Below are 25,716 nucleotides of genomic sequence, written 5' to 3'. Positions count from 1 at the left end.
AACTGAAAGATGAAAAAACACCTGTCATTTTTACAAAACTAAAACTACTTAGCCATGTATAATTCAAAAGGTCTCTGAAGCGCTGTCAAGCTGTTTATCTCTCAGTTTTGTGACAGTAATGTGAACCACGTTTTAAACACAGTCCAGGTCTCCATCAGAACCCTGCAGCGGTTGCCGTGGTGATGACTTACTTGTAGTGGGCGTGAAGGAAGTGTTACGATTGGCTGCCTGGGTAACGGAGGGGGGAGGTGGTGGCATAGTGGGTGGAGTTGATCTGGGCTGGGCTTTGACATCAGCAGGTGAATCTGGCATTGTTCCAACCTTCAGTTCTCTGCTACCTGTGGGTCACAAAGACAAAAGGAGAGAGGTTAATGGAACAGAGAGATGACTGTTTCCACCGGATAAACTGGTTAAGAGAACAGCAGTAAAAAAACAACTGCAGCACCTGAAATTAGTAAAAACTAACTGGCGCATAACAAGGTAACCCGCACTGTAACTGCATCATGTATTTCCCAAATTAAAACCGCGATGTTGCTAACAGATTGAAAAGGAACCAATATTCTAGAAAAGCAGGATATTTTTCCACACAAAAAGGTGTATAAAGAAAAAATAAGGTATGACAGAGAGGCAAAGGGTCACAAGGGATAACCATCTGTGAGAAAGGGAGAGAGAAAAACAACCAAGCCAGACTGACCAAGGGAAGAGCAGGAAAGATACAGGTCCACCTAGCAAATAAGAAAAAAATCTAGAAAAGGAAAGAGGAAGAAGAACAAAAGGAGGGTCACTGAGCTCACAAACAGAGAACAAGACTGATAGAGAAAGAGGAGAACTAGAGGCAGAAGCAGCTCGGAGAGACGAAGAGAGTGCTGGAGGTAAACAGAAATGTCTGTGCGCTTGGAAACGTCCCGGAACACCTGCTCTCCCGCTCAGCTGCTGACGGCCCCATGTCTCTCCCTCTCACCCCCTGGGACAGGCACTTGATGGCCGGTGGCAAGTGCAGTAGGACCTGCCGCTGTCCGTCAATAGCCGGCCACTTCCATGAACTATCACAGGCCTCGATCGGGGACCAAACAAGGCAAGCTTTCCTGGCCGGCGCAAACGGCAGTCAGGTGGCATTGCCTTTCTAAGATCACAAGGGCCACATGTTGCGCTGCTGATTGGAGGTGAGTCTGCTGTTAAACTACACAGAGCCCAAGGAGCTCACTCTGACAAGAAACACAGAGCGGGCTGTGTGTTGAACCACATAAAGACACTTTTATCGGTTTAAATACTTGCTGCTATGGTTTGAGTGCAAACAGACACAGTGTTAGAAGAAGCTGGCTGTCAAGGAGCCTGACAGGGGAAGTGAATGTGGAAAGAGATTCCCCATCTCCAGGCACTTATATAAACATCAATATGAGTCCTGTGATGGGTTTCGCAAGGCAGCTCAGATAGGTTTACAGTGTGTTTGACCTCGTTGGTGCTGACACTGGAAGCTGCAAAGTCAATTAGACAGAGCCACTAGCCTGCCAGCACCAGCCCCCATCTGATACTCTGCTTTGAACCATGATGGAAAAAACTACTTACTAACTACAATATTACACACTTACTAACCAAAAGGCAGAAATAACTAAGCGTTGGGCATTTGTGCCAAACCACAAATAGACCAGCAATTAGCACATGGCATGAGAGTACAGTAGCTGCAGAGAGAGAAGAGTTAACTGGCTTTTGGCCAACAGCACAGTCTAGTGAGATCACAGCTAACCGGCATGTTAGAACCTTGGACTACCACTTAATCATGAACTGAGATACACTTGGATCAGGTCAGTACTTGGTTCCAACGATCTCCCAATGGCAAAATGATGATACATTTTCATATACATTTCCGACATAAAGTGAGAATGAAAAGTCCCATAGAAAAATGCTGTTGATTGCTACAGCCAAGATTGTGGTATTTTAATTGTGCACTAATTGTGCATTAAGAGTTCACTAGTAAAGACTCCTGAGATAACTTACAGTAAAGTTAAATTGAGGTCTAACTATACTTTTACTGTGGCACAGGAGATTTGACTTTCCTTCAGTCCTTGCCATAATTACAAGATCATGCAACTACAAAAAACCAAATCAAAACAACCACAGTTTCAACATTTTACCAACAGTGGCACAGTATACAATGCAAAGATAAAATCTGATGTTAGTTTAAAAAAGTTGCAGATCCCTAGTACACAGCACACCTCCGTTTACCCAGTCTGTGGGTTTGTGTGTGTTTGCCTATGTCATAGTGCATTTTTAACAGGTTTCAGAGCTAACTAACAGCTGACAGGCCTAGCAGGCATTGGAGATTACATAGTCTGCTGCCCTCATTAGCATTGGACACTGGACAGGGCAGCCACAGCAAGGTAGGAAGTTGAAATACATGTGCTGCCATGCTGTTTGTATAGTAAACACATGCTACTTTTAACACTGCTTTAATACAAAATACCTCTGGGAGTAAATATACCAGCTACAATGTGCACAAAAATAGAGGCTTGATCTACTTGTGGGTTACAGTCTGTCAACATTATTTACACCAGGGGCCACAGTACTTTAAAAAGTCTATGATGTAGTATGTCTCACCCACTGTTCGCCCTTGCATAGCCTTCCTTTGCGCTATGTTGCTAGAATAGATGGAAACTCAGCTCTCCTCTTCTGAAGCCTCCCTAGGCCTTACTGCTGGCCCTACAATTATTAGAGAGAAATATCTGTTCCATTCAATGACCCTGTATGTCTCTTAGGTGTGCATAAAAGATAAAGAAAAGCTAATGGTATTGCTTTAGGCAACCATGTGTAGCGCCCTACAACATTGCTCTCTGTATTTATACACCTTCTGCTCTCATCAACACTTTCATTATTTAAGTTTCTAAATATAAATATGTCAACTGTTTTGGGATGCTTCCAATGCTGAAATGTTGTTTGTTGCTTGTTGTTTTTGTTTTGATTAGCAGCACTGAGGAGCCCGCTACAACTAAAAAAAAAAAACACCAAGAACGACACAGCTAACAACAACCTGACGTGTTAGGGTCGACCAATAACATCAAGGCCTCTGTCTACATAGCAACTGCTCTAAAATCCCATGTTTGGCTCTTTCACACAAAAAAGGTTGCTGCCTGTCCCCAGGTCTAGAGAGAAGAATTGGAACTGAACTTGGTATGCCTGCTCTGCCGGGGCAGGGATTATCTGACCAGCTAAAGGACAGGGCAGGATACGGCTCTGGATTTCATTTTAATATATTGGAAAGTATGCAGAGTCCACACCATCTGCGGCCATCTGTGCTCCCATCGCCGCTGAAGGACAGAGTCAAGTCCCAGAAAGACGAGATCTTATAATGCATTAAACATGGCTGAGGCGATTTCCCAGGCTTGGGGATCTTACAGAGTGGATCCTGTCTACTGTGCTGCAGTATCAAGTTCTTAATTGGATTCAATAAACTACAAACCACATTTGACCACAAGGTGCACCCTGTCGGCTTGTTCTAGCTAATAAGATTGTTCTGGTTTCGAAAGGTGCACTTGTATTTCCCTTGTTTTTGAACTGATATCTGGTACCGTACTGAGTTAAAGAAAGCTCTCAGTTTGTTTGCTTTTCTTTCAGGTCAGTGATGGCACCCTAATGAACGGTAGGTTTCGGACCTGTGCATTTTATTGACAGTTAGAGTTATTCCTCACTACACCGCTATTAGCTGAGAAACAAATTGTGCTGTTTCCAAGTAAACAAAACTAGAGTATGGCTGTGATGAGTTAATAATATTGACATCCGCATAAGTTGAATGGAAAGACGTTCGTCTTTGAACTGTATGGTTTGCAGTTTGCGCCCAGCCCTTGCCTTTCCATTCAATTCAGTGAGCTGAGAAGCCTTTTCATTACAAGCTGAGGCAAATTACATGGTGCAGATACAAAGAGACGCAAACAGACACACACACACACACACACACACAAAATGCACGGATGAGAACTGAATACACACATACTGGCAAACATACACACACACACACACACACATATTGGGACAAACAAGGCTGCAAATACGTTGCCAATACACTACCCTTTAAGTACCCCATACTGGTTAGATGCTAACGCATATAAAATGCTTAAATGAAAAACATTTTCATTCCTTTATAAAATGTGTTGCTTTACATTAAACATCTATTGCAATGTGTAGGTAGCAAACACCTAATATAAAATTGGTTGCGCAATCAAATTACGATTCATCCTTTGTATCCTATACACACTCAGACAGAAACACAAGTACACCCACTGGCACACACACATATGCATAGAGACACTCTCTCTCTCTCTCTCTCTCTCTCTCTCTCTCTCTCTCTCTCTCTCTCTCTCTCTCTCTCTCTCTCTCTCTCTCTCTCTCTCTCTCTCCTGCTCTCCTGGAATGCAGTTGCTTTTATTTTCTCCCAGCTGCTCTGGCCTCACGCCCGCCTGCCTGCCCACATCTGCTTTCCATCAACCCGACGGAGGACTGAACACAAATACAGGACTCCCATGAAAACAGACGGATTAGGATTGCAGCCTTTCTCCCGGACACCCCAAAACCCCTAAATCTGTGACACCTGGGGCCACTTAAGCCTTTGTGAGCACGAGAAAATAATGTTTTATTTCATTGGTCTATCGACATTTCACAAGATTACTGGCTCAAAGTATACCGACACTAACTTATGATGCACAAAAACAAAAATCCTAATATTTTCCTCCCCTTAAGGTGTTATTAATTACCATTATTTCTATATTGATTTTCAATTACAGTGACGGGTCTGTGCAATATGGTGAAAATAGAACTAACAGTAATATGACATCTTGGAATTAACGCCAGATTAAGCTACCTAAATATGTTTTTCTATTTACCATTAAAACACTGCTTTGCACACTGGTTTCTATCCACACACGCTTAATTTACATGCATCCATCAGTTATCAGCCAGTTAAATAAAAAGATAATGATAATTACACATTGAACCAATCCATGCAAACGCTATTGAAACCTGTCTTTTCAACCGTGTTCAGAATGTCAACTGTAGTTATAGTGCAGCCAAACTGCACTCAAGTTGTTTTTCATTATGAAGATGGTTCCACAACTTGGTGTGATATTATCAAAGCCCAATAGCCAACAACATACCGGCCTTGAGTTAAAGCAGAGGTTTTAAGGTAATTTGATGAATTTCCAGGTGCTGTTTCAATCAGTCGCAGCAGACAATGATTTCCAGCTCTCTGTCCGAGGCTGACCTACTTTAAGGATTTGGGAGTTTCTCCTCTCTGTTTTTTTTATTTTTTATTATTATTAACTTTGCAGGGGGAAAGAAAATTGTTCTTTTCTCATTTTTGACTCAGTTTTCTTGTCTTCCATCCGTATAAGGGCCTTTGCCAGGAATGGAAATATCTGGAATGTCCAGTGAGCCCAGGCTAGCGAGAATTCATCCCTGGGTTTAACACTGGACCTCTCTGAATAAGTAGTTAGAGAAGACACACCAAATTTCCAAACTACAAAATACATCTTTTTTTATGTCATTGACTGTTATTCTCATGGGCCAAACAGGTATATGTATATCATAGTTTAGTCGTTATTTTAATGTTTTATAAAAAAAACAACAGTACTGTAGTAGCACTGTAGTATTTACTGCTTAAATCTACCTCTATTAAGTTCCTTTAATAAGGGTACAGATAATACACTACATTTACTTTAAACCACTGTATATGCAACTACTGTATATTACCCAGCTTTTACTTGTTTAAATATAAAACTCCTTGTGTAACAGCAGCTGTTCAACTCTTGTTCAAGTATTAGTCATGTCCATTTTTGGAGTTTTTTTTGTTATTAATTGTTTTTTAAAAGCAGTATTGGTCGAAGCTGTCGACAAAATTATGTCTTTTATATAGTTAATTTATTTATATATATATATATATATATATATAATATATATTATATATATTTATATATATATATATATATATATAGTTCTTTCTTATCCGAGTTTAAACCGAACGGGAACGGGTCTCGCCTGGGAATTGGGCATGAAGGGGTAACACTTTGTATGTTGTTTGTTATAAAAAGAAAAAAGCTTCAAACTCTCCGAATGGCTGCAAATGAAATCCAGATGGTGGAGGAGAGTCTCTCTCTCACTCCAGTCCCTAACCCCAAGCCATTCCTAAATAAAGGAAAGTATTTGTGACATTCTGCCGCGGCGGCTGGTGCCAAGAACAACTCCCCAGTCAGGCCCATCTGGACTGTGTTAGGATATCACTCGGCGCTGGCACAGAGAGACAACACTGAGAGCGAGTGTGTGAGGGAGAGAGCGAGGGAGGGGGGCTGGGAAAAGAGATAGAGAGTGAATGAAGGATATACATGCATGTAAGAGCTGGAATGGAGTTGGTACATATGCACAGTAAATCAGTAGTTTTTCAATGAGTATATTATATATTTACCATGCTTTGCTAAGCCAGGATAGTATGTCTGATTTTGTCATTAGTATGCCCTTGCAGTACTATTCCTTAACCCTGAACCATAATACAGTTAATATATTTGCAGAGAAAAGGGGAAATACTGCAGCCTTCAATGGGGGTCTAAACTGATACATTATTTAAAGAATGTAGTATTTTAACAGCAGTTATAATGAACATAAACTTGCATTCATATACAGAAACAAGCTCCTGTTTATGAAAACCACTGACCTACTGCAGTATGGGAGGGAGAGAAAGAGATTGAAGGGCGAGAAATAGGAGAAATGAACACTTTACAATAATGGCAGCTGCAGTTTTGAAGGAGGGTAAACCACTCATGTCTTCCATTAATTTACTGGACGGGTAGATTCTCTCACACTCTATCCCTCTCTGTCTCTCTTGTTCAGGCAATTTGAAGGCATTTTTAAAGTTGTACTCCTGGGCCGTTTTCAGGTTCGGTTTGATAATCATCATCTCTCCTCTGGCACCTGGGGATAGGCAGCCCTGAGGGCACAGCTCCACCGTTAACTCTCTCTCTCTCACACACACGCACACACGCACCTGCCAGCTCTGAGGAGAAGGGGATTGAGGGCACCAGAACACACCTGCCACTGAGAAACAAAGAGAAAGGAAGAGTGTCTGGGAGAAAGAAAGTGTACGAGAGAGACACAGCAGTATAAACAAAGAAAAAAAACAAGATGAGAGAGCCCATTTGTAACTGTTTTACATACACTTCAACAAACATAAGAAATTACAGGTCAACTTAGTACTGCCAAACCCACTGGCCTACTCAAGTTTGCAATTCCAGCAGACAAGACCATTTTTCTTTTTTTTCTTTCTATATTGGTACAATTGTTTGTTATTTGCCTTTGCACTAGCTTTCACAATAAGCAGACCAATCCTGAACAATGTTATCACACACAAACCGTTTGTGAACTTCACTTACAGTATATATTTTTAATTAATTTTATTTAACCTGTCAGTTTAGGATTGCATGTTTAAATGTAGAGTGTCTGGTTCTTGTGCTAAGGTAGGTGTGTACTGTTCTGTTCACAGGACAGGGCTTATGATTGTCTCTGGCTCTGGGAGGAGAACAAGTTGGTAATTAACCTGGCACAGGCATACCTGATCAGCTTGTTTACTCCCTATGTTTACACAAACAGGTCTTCCTATCAAAACATCTGCAGCTCCACGGAACACCAATTAGCTCATCAAGCTTTTAATTACCCTGTTAATTGCACACAGGCAGTGCGAGGGGCAGCCTGGGAATAGGAAGCGAGGCCCCCCACGAGGACCCGCCTGAGGATTCTGACAAAGAAAACAAAGTGCCGATGACAACCCAACAAGAAAAGAAAACAACTCAAACAGCCTGCCTTTTGCTCCCGTCAAACCACTCTCTATGTAACAACACAATTACATGTATACAAGATTCAGTGTTATTACCATGCTCTGGTTCATTGAGCCCACAGCCCTGGTTTATACTTGCTGTAAAGCATGGGACTGTATTTTAATTGAAACCCCTGCTCAAAAAGGGGAAATAATACGTGACACTGAAAGGCCAGATGCTTGACATCTTTTCCTGTTTTGAGTCCTCTGCACTGAATGGTTTACTAATCATTCTCGATACGGATACCTGGATGGACTGCAGTACATTTTTATTTTCTGGGTTTCCTGTCTCTTGTTCTCTTTTTGCCTTATCTCTCTCTCCCTCCTCACTCTCATCTACCTCTCCTTTTGTATAATCCTCTATATCTGTTCTCTCTCTCTCTCTCTCTCTCTCTCTCTCTCTCTCTCTCTCTCTCTCTCTCTCTCTCTCTCTCTCTCTCTCTCTCTTCTCTTTCTTGTCATCCTTCTCTTTTCTCTATCTCTCTATCTTCCTTCTCACTCCCTTCTCTCTTCTCTCATTCTCTTTCTAGGAGGTAGTGGAGTATCTGGTCGAGATGTTACCAGGAAACAGAATGGAAGCTGGATTTGTACTTCCTGTCTGACAGGTGTGCCTGGTTTTTCAGAGAGACAGGGAACACAACCCCCCGCCCCCACACACATACACACACACACACACACCAGCTGCCACCAGAGACACAGAACAAAACTGTAGAATAAACCCCTGAGCTGCTGTTTGTGTTGTGATGGAAACAAACACAACTGATCAGTGTAAATGGACGAGAGCAAATATAGGACAGCTGCCATTCAGAGGTTACTTATTCATTCATTCCTTTATTTATTTACTTCATTATTTATTTCTTTATTTATTTTTAAATTGTTACCACACCTGCACAAGCTCTGCATTGGAAGCAACCCTTTATTCATCACTTAGAGCCCGGTTTATGGCAAGGTCTTTTTTTAAAGACATGTTTAAGAGGGTTTAATAAATAGCTGTTTCCTTTCCTGTCTCATCTGCTTCCTATGACAGAGCTGACATTTATTACATCCTACTGCTGCAAGTAATAACAGGAGATTGCCAAATTACACTCACAGACTATCCATATGAACAAACCGGGCTTGTTTTCTGTAAAGAATTAGTAAACAGGCTCTAAATTGTTTAGATTACACTGTAAAACTGCAATTTAGCTGTCATTTAAGAAATGCCTTTGGAAAATATACAGACTGCAGAGACTGCCAATAAAGAAAGCTAAACTCAGACAATTGTCAATGTACCCAGGTCACGGAAATCTAACAGCGCAATCACGTTAGTGCATTTCTGTCTCTATAATGATGTAAAACATCAGGAAAGACCCTTTTTAGTTATTTAACCAACCATATTGCAATTCTATTGCAGTTCTCTGAACTAAGCGGCTGTCTGCTAGTGCAAGAATGCCGAGAATCCTACTCAGCGACAGTTGTATAATTTCAGCAATAATACTAGCTAGTCTGGCATTGTTCAGCCAGGCAGTACGTGAGAGTGCCTCAGTCCATGTTGCAGTCTTATATAGGTTAATGAATCCATTGCTGGCCCCTGCAGTCCTGTTCGTACTGATCAACTGACCTAATCTCTCACTGCTTCTCAACTGTATCTCTCTCTTCCACTCTGCTTCCCTCCCTGTGTTATTTTTTCTTTGTCCAATTTGATTCAATAATGCTTTATTTACATAGTCATCTGGGTGTTCAATTTAGCTTTTTTAACATATTGATCTAAATGATGATAGACCTCAATGCTGCAGTCCTTTATATCATTTATAAAAGGGGACTTTGTGAGTTGCATATTTTGTCTTTAAACGTAAGTAAAGGGCCAGGTTTGGATTAATTTGGTCCTAATTTATTATTTAAATGTAGCAGTATTTTGACATGTCACTGTTAAGATTTAGTTATAGGACAGTTTTTTAGACTCTGCTTGATATAGCTGCGATCGGAAAATATTATTTTGCTCAGGTGGATACATTACAGAATATGTTTTTTAAGGACATCCATGTTTAACCCTCATAAGGACAAGTCAGAAAACTCACTTTCCTGGTAACCAGGGGACCAACCAGACTCCAGCAATAAAACAACATCTAACTAATAACTGGAGTAAATTAATGAATGAAAATGTGTATGAACACTTTATTGTGCTTTTCCTTTACTTTAAGCCATTGTTTGGTATAACGTACTGTTTATGCTCTGCAAAATGGATAAGATGCCCAATGCGCACAGCTCTCTCCTAGCAAGTGAAGGCATCACTGTATGCTGGATGCTGTAGTTTATTCTAGGAACATTTCACCCAGGCACGAGATATCATTGGAAAGCCACAAACCTCCTTTTTCATTTAAATTGAGTGTGTTCCTAGCGTTTTCTGTTTTTGAGTTACAGGCACTTGAACGCACCTACCGATTTGCTGCACGTCCCAGCACTGGAGAACTGAATGAGGGGGTGGTAGAAAGCACGCACACGGACATGCTTGACATCAATGGTAAGCACAAAGCCTGCACTTTTAAATGACGTTGAAAACAGGATGCAATCTATCTAAGTAATAAGCAACAAACAAAACTTAGGCGCTAACTCATGTCACATGACTCAAGCCTTTCAGTTTGCCGTAGTTTCGCTTAAGAACGTGTGTTCAGGACATACAATACATAATTGGAAAGCTCCAAATTTGTACTTTCAAACAAGCCTTGAACCAGCTATTACAGTGCCTGAGATATTCACGCAAGCACGTTGGGTCCACCGCTAAACTATGCCTGGAGTCCATACGGAACCCAAACCTAAAACAATTTGGGAAATTCAACCAGGCTACCTGGAATAAAATGATCCTTTGCATAGTGTAACAGGATGGGTGCCTGACGACTACCTAAAAGGAAACAAAAATCAAGTCTCTCGATACACATAATAACTGATATTAAAGCACCGTGGGGTCCAAATGGACTCCAGGCTACCTTATGAGGGTTAAAGTATATTGTAAATTAAACAATTACAGATCCATTTCAGAGGCCAGGTATTTGTATTGCAATCTCTCTCCCTCTCTCCCTCTTTACAGTATATTTATTACATTTTTACTACTTATCTCATTCAGTTGTAATTCCCACAGTGAATTGTGCAGTGTACTTCTGTACAAAACCGGTTTGTATTTAGTATTTGCATTTGGTCCCTAGAGAGGTGCCCTCATCAAGCATTCATCACGTACTGGATCACAAACTAGATCACGTCATAATGTACACTAAATCAATCAGCTTTGAAATACACACTATCCAGAAAAGCAATTACAACAAGAGCTCAGATAACCATCTATCCCTGTCCAATAATCTACAGTATCCCTGTCTTCCAGGGCTTACACTGCAACTCTAGGCTGGTAGAGCATCATAGTTTTCCAATTTCCTCCCTAAATTTGGGGTACCTAAAGTTTATTGTGTCCATTAATTTAACTGATACCATCCTCCTATTGTCACAAATCCAGGTATAAAGCAATACAAAGTGGAAAGTACAGAGCACCCTTCATTATTCAGAAAGAACTGGATAAACAGTTACTGCAACTATATATTCCAATTCCAATTTAGAATCACTATTAACATCTTAATCACAGTTAAAGCACTGCTATTAACCTGCAGCCTATCTAAGCTGTACTGTCATAGCTAATTTACAGCACTTGTTTAAACCATAAAAGTGATAGAGTAACCTTACAAGCTTGGTAAAGCAAATTATATATATATATATATATATATATATATATATATATATATATATATATATATATATATATATATATATATATATATATATATATATATGTGTGCAAAGGAGCATTCCCTTCACCAGTTTCAATTTTAGGAACAATGCTCTTACTGTTGACAGGATGAAGCAGGTACGGTCCAGATTAAGGTGTAAGTAATTGACTGAAGAACAACACTGCTTCCCTGTTACCCATTTACACAGGGTAATAGCCGATAGCAGGAGCTTCTGTTGCAGGGAGATAACAGCTTTTAATTCAACATGCACGTCACAACATCGCTGTCTGCTAATTCTGTTCTGCAAAGCCCACAGTTTTTTAAATGCCTCTAGATTCTAAATGTATTGTGCAGCCTGCAACATTTAATCATGTTCAATGCATCATATAGAGCAACCGACCCTTGCTTTGATACCAAGGGGGGGGGGGGTCATTGCAATTAAGTGCAGGCACGCCTACACAAACAGTCATGCACACTAACACACACACACACACTGTTCTAGAAGGTCTCTCGAATTTTCTGGCTGCGTTGCGTCAACTCCCTGCACTGCTGGTTCAATATGTTTCTAATTTGCCCAGATGTTTGGGAACTGGCTCGTTTGGTCTATTGATGGGTTTTCCCCCACAGAGCTGACCATGTTGCTATAATTTCAAACACATGTGGAGGAAACTCAAACTCATGCGCTTTTTAAACGGGGACTGTTTCGAGGCATAAACAGCGAGAAACCATAGCAATTGGGCCACTAATCTGCAGCAAAACTGCCATTTTAGGTTACTGCTGTTTCAAAGCCCTGTAGTTACAGCCTTGATTTATAATCTCCAGAGTTGCGCATCTCTGTGAGTTTCTGTGGGTTATCTCTGTATGCTTGTGTCACATTTCAGACGTTTTGTCTGTTGCCTAAAGTGCCAATAAAGCTGCAGTACACAAAAGTGGTCTTTGACTGTTGTGGTGGGAGACGAGTGTTATGATTACAGATAAAATACACAATGTACATTCAGTGAAATACAGTAAGATTTACCTTTCTTGTTTGTGATATGCCGTTCCCTCAGTTTTCAGTCTAAAAAATACTTTGAGAGCCTCTACTTAATCAGATATCAGGTGTTTTAGAATAGCTAATTTACATTACCTGTTTATATTAAGATACGTGGTACATCTATCTAGCTAGGTATAAATACCATCTACACTGTCTGTCAATTCATATTCTCCAGTGTCTTCCTCCCTCAACTGCTCCCCTGTCTCTACCCTGCATTGCTTTTCCTGGTCCTGAAGTTTGTTTTTCCAACATAACTTTCCGCGGCTCCCAGCCGAACAAAAAAGCTCTTTAACTCCCAGCTCACAGCTCAGAAATTCATTTTCGCAGTCAGAAATTCATTTCCTCACTCCAGGAATCTAATAAAGTGCTTATTTTGGCAACAGCCTCGCCAAGGGCCTCAGCGTTTGAGTCTTTAGGACGTCTAAAAAGCCCAGCCATTTCCAGCCCCTCACAGCAAAAATGCTCTCGTCCCACTGATGTATGTTAGTGGAGTCAATTCATGTAATTGTACAATGGCATTAGTGTGTTAGGGTTTAGGGTTTGCTTAGTAATCCCCCTGGATATGTGGTAAGGGTGCTTGTGGGTTTGGATTGTAAAACTGTGAAAAAACTTTTCCGTCTCAGATTGCAGGCTCATGCAACAGAAATCGTCTGCTGCTGTTTACATCAATTCATTGGAGTCTTGTTTTTTGTGTTCCCCACAATAAACACAACCTAAGTACATCTGCATAGCGTGCCATAGGGTTTAAAATGTGCTTTTCCTTGTCACCTTTATCAATTTCTTTAGCCAAAATGATATTTCTTACAGGTTTTGTCCTAGCATTGCCCTAATCTGTTAGACGACAGTTCCCCTGTCTGATTTTCTATCTATTGTGTTGAGAGGCTGCAAGCTGGGTTCTTTCTGAAATTATATTTTGGCTAATATGCCTGCACTTTGCTGGTTCGCAGTGGCTTTGGGTTTTCATAGCGCAATAATCTTCCGCCCACCACCATCTGCTCCTCTTATTAATTAGGTGACAACAAATCATCTGCTCGCCAGCACTCAAATTACAAGAATTATATCATCACAAGAATGGCTTCATCCTGCAGGTACCTCCTAGACAAACCTGGGTCTACGCAGACTACTCTACTACTCTTAATAACAACAACAATAATACTAATAATACTACTACTACTGCTACTACTACTAATAATAATAATAATAATAATAATAATAATAATAATAATAATAATAATAATAATAATAATAATAATAATAATATTAGTTCACATTACTGTATTATGGATCCCATAATAAATTGTGTAATAGTTCAAACTGCAAATAAATTATATAACTACTGGTCTTACTGGAGTTAACTACTGGAGTTAACTGTGCTGTATAGTTGCAATGCAGCTACACTGTAACAACTCTGTATTGTAACTGCAATCTAATAATAACATTGTAGCAACTTGTTTTTGATATCATTTTACAATAGCACTCCATAGGTTTCCAGATTATACACCCTTTGCTGGTCTGTCAGCCCTACCGAATTAAACTTCACCAAGAGTTTCAATATGTTCTGCCAGATAAAAAAAATATATAAAGAAAGATCTTTTATTCATTTATCATACAGTACTGACTGGTTTTGAAATCCTAACATGTAAATCGCTGCCAAACATAAGTAATCACTTTTTGTGAATGGAATGGCTATGATACTCCGCTGTCACCAATCACGACACAGGAAAAAAGGCATTGACAGTGTGATTTAAGAGTTTCTGAGTTTGTACTGAACTGGCTGCCTACCTCTCAGATCCCAGGTATTGATCAACATGAAAGTGATGTGCAGGAGTGCTTCTGGGTTCTGAACACCCCACCCCCCACCACACACCCACACACACACAATAAACAGAATATTATAAAAGAAAACCTTTTTAATCATATGTACTGTGTAACAGTATATCTGGCTATATATAACATATATACATGTACATTTATGTCTATAACATAAAAGCAATGCTGAAGAAAGGAAGGGGACTATATGTGCTAATCTTTGCAGCTCATTTGATTGTGGACCGGAAGGATTTAAGCAGGATTCTGTTAGCCTTTCTATATGTAATATTGTTAGGTGCACAGTGGGAACCAACCTTGAACATCAGTCTGATAGAGTGATGAGATATTACTCTGAAGCTATTACAGGTACCAAGCTGACAGTTTAATTCTGCATAAAAATACAAAACTCTTCACTGAGATTAACCTCCCAAATACTTTCTTTCTTTCTTTCTTTCTTTCTTTCTTTCTTTCTTTCTTTCTTTCTTTCTTTCTTTCTTTCTTTGTGTTTTTCATGTATCTATTTTGACTACTGACTATGACTATTCCCATGATTAAATCTTCTTGCCCTGCAAATTGAATTAAAAAAAGGTCTTCAGTTATTCACCTCATTATCACCAAATAAAAATAAAAAAAACAGAAATATCCAGAACAGGTGGCTACAGACACAGCCACACCTCTAAGCTAACCCTACTATCACTGTTACACTCTCTTCCTTCTTATGTGACACAATGAGGGTGACATTACAGTCCAGACTCTCCCTAAACATCAAATGTCATTTTAAAATCTGAGACCCTGTTCTGTCTTGTGCTGAAATATAAATACGTATCCATTACCCAATCTCAGACATGATACCAAGCGCATACAACACAATATTAGAACCATCAATCGAAATATTGTATCTCAGACAATATTACTCATATAGTCTACAAATAGTAACCACAGCCAGGGAGTACAGAAAACCAACCGAATAATCCTGCAGAAAAAATATAAAAGTTCTCCTGTTGCAAAGCCCACCACTCCTTCAATGACATATATATCGCTACAGTTACATTAATATTATAAATGAATACAAATAAATATCATTAACAGTCACTTGAAAGCAGGCTAATTTAAAATGAGAAACAGCACTTAATGTGAATATTTTTTTTTTTTTTTTTTAATTAGAGCTTTTAAAAAAGAAAACCCTCAATATATACAATGGTAGTAAAACATGTAGCTATCTTTCTAAACTGAACTATATGGTTGTTTTGGTCTGGAATTGTGTTTAGGTTCAACCAGTACTGAACAACACGATAAACCAGTTGATCCAATATAAACCATATCGGTTCTGTATTTTAAGCTTCCAAATATAAAGCACCGAATTATGGACAATGGTTTTATTTGGTTTTATACAGATCCCGACATATGTTCAGTAAGCCTATATAAGAATGTTTGTTTATAGACCTAACAATAAAAAGACCAACATAACTAATGTGGTTATGTTTCTGTAGAACGAGAAGGAAGCTTCTTATTGGACAATGTAACAAACCTGACAGTCCTTCAGTCGTTGTGTCTGAATTGTAATGCAACGCACCTAACTTTGAGAAACATAAATAATTTACAGGTTCATAAAAAACAAATAATAATTTAGACTGCAAACTTGACAGCTCATCGAAAGCAAACATGTTACTGTAGTCCGTGGGATCAAAGCACAATCAGACTCAAATAGTTGTCTAGCTTCGCGAAAATCGACTGGGACTTATGATTTATTTACAATGTTTGCACAGATATTTATATGTCTAATATACAGTACTGTTCCTCAAATTAAGATTATACAGTATATAACATGCTATTTTACAGTAATCTGATTAAGACAATAGCTTATTTATGTAACACACTGAGCTCAAATTAATACATTTGAAAAACATAGAACAAATATTTTGCATTACAGTTATCAAACAATCCATACAACAATATATAGTATTTCCACAAAGAACCGACATAATCAGTTCTATTGAAATTATATGGGTGTTTAGAAATAGCTGGCAAAGAACATAAAATCAAACATAGAATAGGGGAGCGTTGTAAAGAAAACGATGCATTCATATTATGTTATTTATGTTAAAGTATACTTACAATATGCTTCATGTTTATAAGGTGCATTGCAACAGGGTATAGATGTATAGCTAAACACTCCTCCGTATACAGGTAGACCGTTATCTAACTATCCTTTGGCAAATATTGTGTGATTAAAGGGTGAATAAATATGACGAAATAAAAGAGAAAACTATTCACTTACTTTTTGGAGGTCGAGATCAAACTGAGGTTATTGCAGCAAGAATAATCCACAGTAGATTATTAAAAAAAAAAAAAAAAAAAAAAAAAATCAATTTTTGGACAAAAAGAAAAATAAACGATAAGTTTTCAGCCACCAGTTTGAAATAACTCGTTTTTAAAGTGTGTTACTTCAGCACCTTTTCGTCACAAGATTTATTTATTTTTAAATCCTTCCATCGGTCGAAAGTTTAAAAAACAACAACAACAATTAAAAAAACACAATACAATCGACTGCTTTGGATTTAGAGCGGTGTTGACATTTCAATGAAATAAATTCTGAGGTAATTCAATTCCCAGCTGCTTCTTTTGAAATGTCCTCTTGCAATGCTTGGAATAACTCTGTTGAGCGTTTCCCTTTTGTATCTGTCTTTGGTTTGTTTTCCTTTTGATGTTTTTTTTTTTTTTTAAGCCTGTGGAGTTTTCAAAACGTGGATTTTTTTTTTTTAATTAAATTTATTTCTTAAATTTCAGGGGTTTTTTTTCTAATATTTCCCAACAGTCTCCCCTTTTTCCCTATAGTTTATTCTTCCCTTTATGCCTCATCTTCCGTTTATTTTCCAACACAGAAGCGAGAGTCCAACGATCCCACGTTAGCCGTGTATTTTTATGATTTTTTTTTTTCACTATAGGAAATTACATATTCTGACTCATTATGATTAAATAAATAAATAAATAAATAAATAGAAGAGTTCACAATGGCAGCTTTTTGATGTTGTTTTTACGAATTCAGCACGTCGAGGTCTCACTGTCGGTGCGTGTTCCTTCTTCCTAATGATGCAAAAAAATTGGGCATGAAATCCTTCGCCGGTCGCTACACTTACTGCTACCAACCTCGCTGTATAGCCAGTTCCTTTATTGCCGATTAAACAAGCGCTCCTTTAGTGGCAGTGTAAACAACCACAGTGAATAATAATAATAATAATAATACAATGGGGTTTTTTTGTTTTTAATTTAGATTATGATTCACAAAGATGACAATAATTCTCGTTTTTGTATTATCCCTCGTTTTGGTGTTTCAGTATGCTACGGTCTTGAGGTTCCACAGCGAACAAACATAGTCTTGATCTCTCGCTTCTCTCCGTTCTGTTCCCTTCTGTCTCTGTTTAAAGCACCATCTGGAGCAGAGATCCGTTCTCCAGCGCTTCTAATCTCCCTCCCTCTCTCTCTTTGACAGCCCTCTCAGACCCACAGGTTGACAGTTTTGCTGGCTGCTCGCTTCTGCTATTGCACTGTCTGCTGGCTCGCCAGAGACTAACTCCACCTCTTAAAGATTCACTGCCCTAGTTATAGCAGCAATCTCCTCCTTGTGAGTGTGTGTGTGTGTGTGTGTGTGTGTGTGTGTGTGTGTGTGTGTGTGTGTGTATGTGTGTGTGTTTTCATCTGGTAGTCTCTCACACTGCCAGACACACTCACTCACACACATTCACAATGATCTGATTCAGATTCTGCACATCAGAAAAATGCAAAAGCATCCTCTATACTAACATAGCTCTTTTAATCTCTGGTGGGACATATGTTTACCCTTTGTACCCTTCTTTGTGATTCAAGAAAACATTTAAACAGAATAATCTATCCATACCAGCATTCTTTATGAGGTATATTCAGTGCTGCTGGCAGGAGAAGTTGATAAAACGTTGTGTGGTTTATTTATTAGCGACAAGTAACACATATACATACATACATACATACATATTATTATTATTATTATTATTATTATTATTATTGTAGCATCTGCTACAGTCGCGTTTGGTCAGTGTTGAGAGAGGGTTACGGGTTAGGGTTGAGGTTAGGGTTTGGCCAGTGCGAATGGAGAGCTGCAAAACAAACTGTTCTTTTATTTGCACTTGCATAGTTAGACCTATTTGTATAATGTACTTTCTTCAGCTATTGTTATTCAACCACTGGAGTCCAGTCTTTTCATTTTACACCCATGCCTTTCAGAAACTGTTTTTCCACTCACGGCCCGTGGGTGGCGCTGTTTTCTCGCATCAACAGACAACTTTAATTCTGACCTACTGTCCGAGGTGGTCGGAGGTGAATTCATGCCATTACATCACATGCATTAACCATATGATCACCCGCTACCTTTGGTATACAGACTAGTGAGTAGCAGAAGACTGGAAATTAACGATCAAGACTCCGTTTTGAAGGAACAACCCAGATTTTAGTCAAGCAGCTTCAACCAATAATGCGTGGAAATTGCCCTTTAACATATACGTGATGTGACTGTATGTATGTATTAAATTGGAATAAAAACGGTCATTTGTAAGTGATTTCGTATATTTAAAGTTTAGCAGATGTCAAAGTTGTAAAAGAAGAAAAGTGCAGTTGCTCCGCGGTGATGTAACACTGCAATATGAATGAGTTAACTGTGGGCAATGTTTCAGAGATGTGGCTCCATTCTGTCTGTGGCTGCTGACACAAGATAATACAACTAGACTCTCTCTATATAAATATATAAACATATTTGCAGTATATGTTGTACACTATGTATGCAAGATGTATGATTTTAATCAGAGCAGATGTTGAGAATGCTAAGGGTTCCCACAATCATCATAATTTGACATAGACATAGGATTTATTGGAGCTTGTAGTATTCTCCCATAGCCTTAGTTTATTTGATCTGCCCTTCATTTGAACTATTTATTTTTATCTGCATAATTTTACAGTCACGTCTGGTTTCGCTTTAACTGTACTTTTTTCTTTTCATCTTTTTCCTTTTTGCAATGCTTTACTATCCCTCCATATTATTTACCATGTGCTTCACTACACTGCAATGCTCTTATCATGGTGTACCACAGTCAACTTTTAATAATTTACTTTAAAAATAAAATCCAGCTGTCTGTATTAAATTGGTTAGCGACCGGTATGTTTGATTTTTTTTTTTTTTTGTAAATGAAACCATAGCTTATATGTCTACTGTACAAATTTGTTTAAATATCTAGCACCTTCTATAGTACAGTTTAGGGGAATTTGGCATTACTATCATTACAACATACATTGCAGTACTTTTCTTCATAGTGATCAATTACCATTAATTGATTTAAAAAAATAAAGAAAAAAACAGCTTGGTAAAGCAGCCAGGTAACAGTGTTGCTTCAACCTGCCTGAATCTTTGGTCCTGGGGGAGGGGGTGGGAGTGGGGCTAATTGGAGTCCAAGGATGTTGGTTTAATAAAGCTCTTTTGACCTCTGCTCCCTCACCAATCACAGTTTTATCAGGGGGGCCGCTCAGCAGTCACTGATTTGACTGTTACTGAGATGGATTACCCAAGCTGCTTGTGGTGTGAAGGAGCGTTTATGTGCGATCCCAAAGGGGAACCGTTAACCCTGCCTGCCTGCCACTGGAGGTCCCTGCTGGGAATCAGACTGCCCTACAATAGGAGAGGTACAAAACAGTCTAGCTGCAATATAGGTGTATTGTGCTATTTACAATAGGTTGCAGTGCCTGTCAAATGTAGCTAATGGGGCTAAACACCAGTGCTGGAGGAAAGATGTAAAGTACATGGGCAGATTTTGTGCTTTCTGACAAAAACCTTCTCTCTGTTTAAGCCAAAATGCACAATAAAATAGGTTACTAATAACACCAATTACAATGTTAGGACAAGATCTGTACATGTAGTACATGTTGTACAGGGTGCAGCTCTGACCTTGAGTGTTATAATATATATATATAATGCAATTAACATTGCTTGACTAAAAAGATAAAACCTGCCTTCAAAGCTGTCTACTTTTGTCACCCAGTAGCAAGTTCTGCAACTGTAGAGCATGCCAGTGATCATGCCAGTGTGCTTCAGGTTGTACAGGACAGCTGTCAGTAACTGTTTGGTGGTCAGGAGGCCTGCGCTGGTAGATGTGGGGTCAGTAGCTTGCTGATATACGCAGGACTTGAGCCATGTCAAGCCTTGTACTTCAGTGTCTTAATCTTCTTTGCCTGACAGGTAACCTGTGCAGTAATGGGAGCACAGACTGCGGTGCGATGTGACGAGGATAAACTGCGTGCATCTGTTTCGATCTACTTACAGGGATCGTACAGGCTCCAAGATTGCATGACAAAATACACATGAAAATCTCTGGGTCGTAATAACACTAGCTCAGTAATACAGGGGCTTATTTGTTATGTTCTAATGCTTTACAAATCCAAGTACAAGTGAAAATAGTTTGGTGGTCCCAATTAATGGCTTGATGTTCACGTGACAAAAGGAAACGTCACACATTAAGGCTGCCTTTGTCTAAGGGAGACTCAGGACTGAATGGTAGGCAGGGGAGTTTAAGGTCAGGACTGAGTTTCCATGGCAACCCTATGCCAAAAAAAAAAAAAACAACAGCCAATTAATGAGCATCCACTCTACTTTGTGTTGGTTAAAATGAAACCAGTACTATTTGTATGCATACAGATTTGCAGAGCACTTTTTCTATTTCCCTATATTTGGTTTGAAACAAGTCCTGTAAAGATAGCACATGCTCACAGTGATAGCAGCGTGAGACAGTGACGGTATGGTAACAACTCTCTCGGACCAGATCAAGACTGACAGTTCCCTGCCGCCTGGTATTGGTTTTAAAGTGACGGCAACCCATTCTTGTCTTAATTTGTCTATTGTTGTAGGATTTACAGTACAGTCCGCATGCTGACTGATAAACAGATTCAAACTTTGCTCATGCCTTCTGAATATGGGAATGCTTTTCTTGTATTTCAATAGCTTACAGTGTGTTTGAGAGTAATTGTGCCTGTCTGGGAGAGAGTTATGGTTTGCTTGTGTGTGTGTGTGTGTGTGTGTGTGTCTGTGTGTGTGTTTGTGTGAGTGTGAGTTTGAGAAAAGTGAGTCTGGAAGTATTGTCTGCGCGTGTAGAGATTGAGAGAATTAGTGTTTGCCTGTGTGTGTGAGAGAGAGTATTTGTTTACCTGTATGTGTGTGTGTGTGTACATGAGAGAGTGAGAGTGTGTTTGCCACTGTGTGAGTGTGAGAGAGTGAGTGTTTGCCTGTGTGTGTGGGAAGAGAAATTGCAAGTGTGTGCAGCAGTCAGTTAAGCAGAACTGCAGCTGAAGATAGCTTGGCAAGGGTATGTATCGAAGCTTGAACATCTGTTCCTCATTGAAACCACAAGCCTGCTGCCAAGGGGGAGATACACACTCACAGTAAGGAGGGGTGATGAAACACAGTGCAGTCCGGTTGCACAGACAGTTGCTTCTTTTCATTAGTATGTGGTAATGTTACTAGATGACCAAACAGCTGTATCAGTGCATAGAAAAATACACCATGCTTCCTGTTTAACATGCTTTTACTTTGCAGTTACCATATTTTACCAAAGATTATTCTGTGCTTGCCTGTGCTTTGTTGTTTTTAATCTTCTGGACTATATTGGCTTTGTATTTAGTGTGTTTTTATGAGGGATATGCAGTACCTAAAACCCAGTGACAATATTATAATTTTATAATTTATCATCTTAAAATTTGAGTTTGTATCCATAAATATGTATTTTAATCTACTGAGTTTGTCAACTACAACCACACTGCTGCAATGTGCTTTATCTTAACAACAGTGTAACTTACTTGTAACTTGTTAGTTAGTATGAGTTAAAATAGCTACTGTGAACATGAAAGGAGAGTGATTGCTGATGTCCCACTGGAGCCCCTGGGTTCCAGACTGGACTTGCAACCTGGAAAACAAAGACCATCCCCAAACATCCACACAACGAATGATGGATGAAGAAGACTGTAGAGGATTGTGACATCTGCAAGGCGTCACTCAGTGCTCACACACTGGTCGTGAGTGTGTAGGGAGTTTAACAGTGGGCATTTTCACCCATTCTGAGAATGACCCAATCCTCCATTCACGCCTGACGCTTTTACCAGCAGAAGTGCCAAATTGTGTGATGGTTCTGTGACTAAAACTTGACTTAAACCTAGTGATGTGAGCCGGATTCAAACCCAGGCCTCCAGAGATAAAATTCATGAGCATAAATGAAAGAGTAAAATCTTAGAAGCCAGCATGCGATACACAACATTGGCCATATTTTATTTGGAGGAGCAGCAGCAGGTGGCGGTGGTCCTTACTGCACAGGGTTGTAGCCGTGTGTGCTGTCAGAGGGGTGATGATAAGGAGCGTGGAATGAGCCAGAACGCCGCTGTGAAATAACCATATCCCTACCGCGAGAGTCGACCTGCCCAGCTGTGTCAGACGCCTTCGCATCTGCTGTTGCACAGGAAGTCTCTCTCTCTCTCTCTCTCTCTCTCTCTCTCTCTCTCTCTCTCTCTCTCTCTCTCTCTCTCTCTCTCTCTCTCTCTCAAAAACACCTGCTATTAAACTTCCACACCAGTGAAATTCAGCTAACTGAAGTTTTATGCGCCTTACCTGCTAAAGTGTGTGTGTGTGTGTGTTTCCAGTGGGGTGGGGGGTTTTTGGGGTTAAGTTTTCCTGATCTTTTATTAGCTTTTTTTTTTCCTGATCTTTTATTAGCAAATACACTTCAAACCTGTGGTTTGAAATGCTGTTTATTTCATGTTAAGAGCATTGTGAGTGCTGCTTTACAAAGACATGTCAATGATAATAATCTTTATATAGCACCTTTCATAGTAGATCACCATCACAAAGCACTTTACAAGATATGAGACTAGGGTGTGCGAGCTATGCATCAGCTGCAGAGTCATTTACAACAACATCTCACCCCAAAGATGGAGCACAAGGAGGTTAAGTGACTTGCTCTGGGTCACATAATGAGTCGGTGGCTGAGCTGAGATTTGAACTGGTTGCCTGCTGGTTACAAGCCCATTTCTTTAACCACTGGCCTCCTCCAACCAATCACATTACTTCTCTCATGACCAAATTTCAAACTGACCATCAGTACACCAGTACACTGTACCACTCACTCCTGTCAAGACTGGAAAGCTGGGTTGTATGACAATTGAGAATGGGTGAGCTAGAGATAAGGTTGGAAACTTGTTGCGGGAACTCATTTCTAACCTTATCTCAAACACCTCATACATTACAGATTCTCTTTCTTTCAAGTGTCTGCCCCTTGAGAGCTCATTCTGTGCATTGACTATATAAAGGGATGGGTCAGCGCTGCTCTCCAATCAGCCAGCTACTTTATAGAGACAGTGAGATGATGCGGATAGCATTGCTGTGTGGCCAGTGTGTGTTTCTTATTGAGCGCTGCTTCATTGGGCAGTGTGCTGGAGAGGCAGACCGGTCGATACTCTCCCTCTCTCTCAGGGGAGCAATCCCTCCACTCCCCCATCATCAGTCAGCAAAAGAGGAGATAGAAAGGAAAAGAGAGAGAGACACAGAAAGAGAGAAAGAGGGAAAGGGGCATAGACATAAGCCAAAGGATTTACAGTTTTGTATCATCAGGTTTCTCATAAAAGATTTTTCTAACAATATTTTGAGCTGATGACCGGACTGTAAACGAATATTTACTATAGTATATATACCTATATTAGTCAAAAGACAGCGTTATACTATAAGAGTCAGGGAGGCTGACTGTACATGTTTACTTAATAAGCAAGTAGTTAAGTAAACTCCAAGATAACACTGTATACTATGTTAAGGCATAAACTAACCTGAAGAAATTTCCCTTGAACTCCGGAAGCTGGGATGGGAAGTGGAGACTGGATGCAGGGACCGTTTTTCCAGCATGGTTGCACAGTGTTCCGAATAGTGTTCCGTTAGGATCCCGTTAACAACAGGCTCGGTGCTGCGTGAGGCCTTTCCAGTTTGTCTCCTCCTGTTCCCCTTGAGGTGAGCTTCTGTAGCCAGCTTGGGCATTCCCCCGAACCTGAGTCTTTGGGAGATTGAATCCACTGATTTGTTATTGAAATTTGGCTCACAATCACTGTCAATGAAGGTCAGAGGCTCACAATCACTGTCAATGAAGGTCAGACCTGTGTTGTGACTCTGGTTTCATCACACTCCCAACAGCCATATCCAATCCAGAGCTGCTTGTGTGTTTTCTCTTCCAGTTTGTCCAGTAAAAGGCACAGCACTAGCAAATCTCCAGGGCTGCTTTCAGATCTCATCCCATGGAGGTATTCACTTGACTGAGTATTACACAACTTAGAAAACAACAGTAGAGATGTTTAGCTGCTGCGTATATTTTGTAAAAGTAGTTGCTGCCACCCCAAGAATCTTGTTTAAACTTTCTCTTTCTATATGATTTCTTTCACTTTTCTCATTTTCATTTCCCTAAAGTTTTTCTTTCTTTCTTTCTTTTTCTTTCTTTCTTTCTCTTTCTTTCTTTCTTTCTTTCTTTCTTTCTTTCTTTCTTTCTTTCTTTCTTTCTTCTCCTTAAACAGGAGTCAGACTCAATAATACTAATGCGATGGTAATCAAGGAGATGATGTGAAGCTATGTGAAGCTCCCTTTCTGTGCTCCTTGTCATGCAACAGCATGCCCCTGTGTGATGAGCAAGGCTGTGTGTGTGTGTGTGTGTGTGTGTGTGTGTGAGGGTGGATACTGTTCAGCAGCAGTGCAACGGGAAGGTAAACAGAGCTGCGCCATGGTGATAATGAGGAAAGTGCGATCCAGCCTCACTCTGGGCTTCCTCTGTCAGGAACCAGCTGTGACCGCGTGCATTGCAGCCTTCCTCTTCTCTAGACACACATGGCTGTCACTGCCCAGCGACTTCCTTCCAGCCCTCCCACACCTGGGGTGTGCTGATACACTGTGATATACAGCAGCTTAATGCCAACTTCCTTACCGTGGACCAGGCTCTGCCCTCCCAACTGCCTCATTGTGAAACTCCCACACAGATGTTGGTCAGCAGGGTTGATGCGAGAGTAGCAGCTGCCTTATATGGCAGTGTCAGGACTTTCTGAGCGAGAGTCAGCGAGTCCCGAGTTCGCTCACACAGGAACCCGGCCTCCTGAGATAGCCCTGAGTCTCACATCCACACTGCGACACAAAATGAAACAAAAACAACTGATTTTTTTTCCTGAGAATATATGGCATCCCCTTTTTATAAAAA

At 39.9% G+C, this 25,716-nt stretch overlaps 1 protein-coding gene across 11 annotated transcripts in view; it reads right to left on the bottom strand.

The window, feature by feature from the left end:
- Window positions 1-25,154, bottom strand: part of cbfa2t3 (CBFA2/RUNX1 partner transcriptional co-repressor 3) — a 36,426-nt gene extending 11,272 nt beyond the window's left edge. For 4 of the 11 annotated variants that reach the window (XM_041268787.1, XM_041268788.1, XM_041268784.1 and 1 more), the window contains exons 1-3: window positions 24,635-25,153; window positions 24,314-24,534; window positions 192-338 (exon numbers count right to left, since the gene is read on the bottom strand). In XM_041268787.1, the coding sequence (XP_041124721.1) occupies window positions 192-338; window positions 24,314-24,534; window positions 24,635-24,675 (409 nt within the window). In that variant the 5' untranslated portion in view covers window positions 24,676-25,153. Of the gene's footprint in view, window positions 1-191; window positions 339-694; window positions 1,052-7,021; window positions 7,047-16,715; window positions 18,011-24,313 lie in introns of those variants that run through there. The other 7 variants (XM_041268783.1, XM_041268786.1, XM_041268791.1 and 4 more) reach the window with 6 other exon arrangements.
- Between the last annotated feature and the right edge of the window lie 562 nt (window positions 25,155-25,716).

Source organism: Polyodon spathula, chromosome 13, assembly GCF_017654505.1.
Source record: "Polyodon spathula isolate WHYD16114869_AA chromosome 13, ASM1765450v1, whole genome shotgun sequence".
In the NCBI taxonomy this organism is placed as follows: Eukaryota; Metazoa; Chordata; class Actinopteri; order Acipenseriformes; family Polyodontidae; genus Polyodon; species Polyodon spathula.
This window is presented reverse-complemented; position numbering and strand designations above follow the sequence as displayed.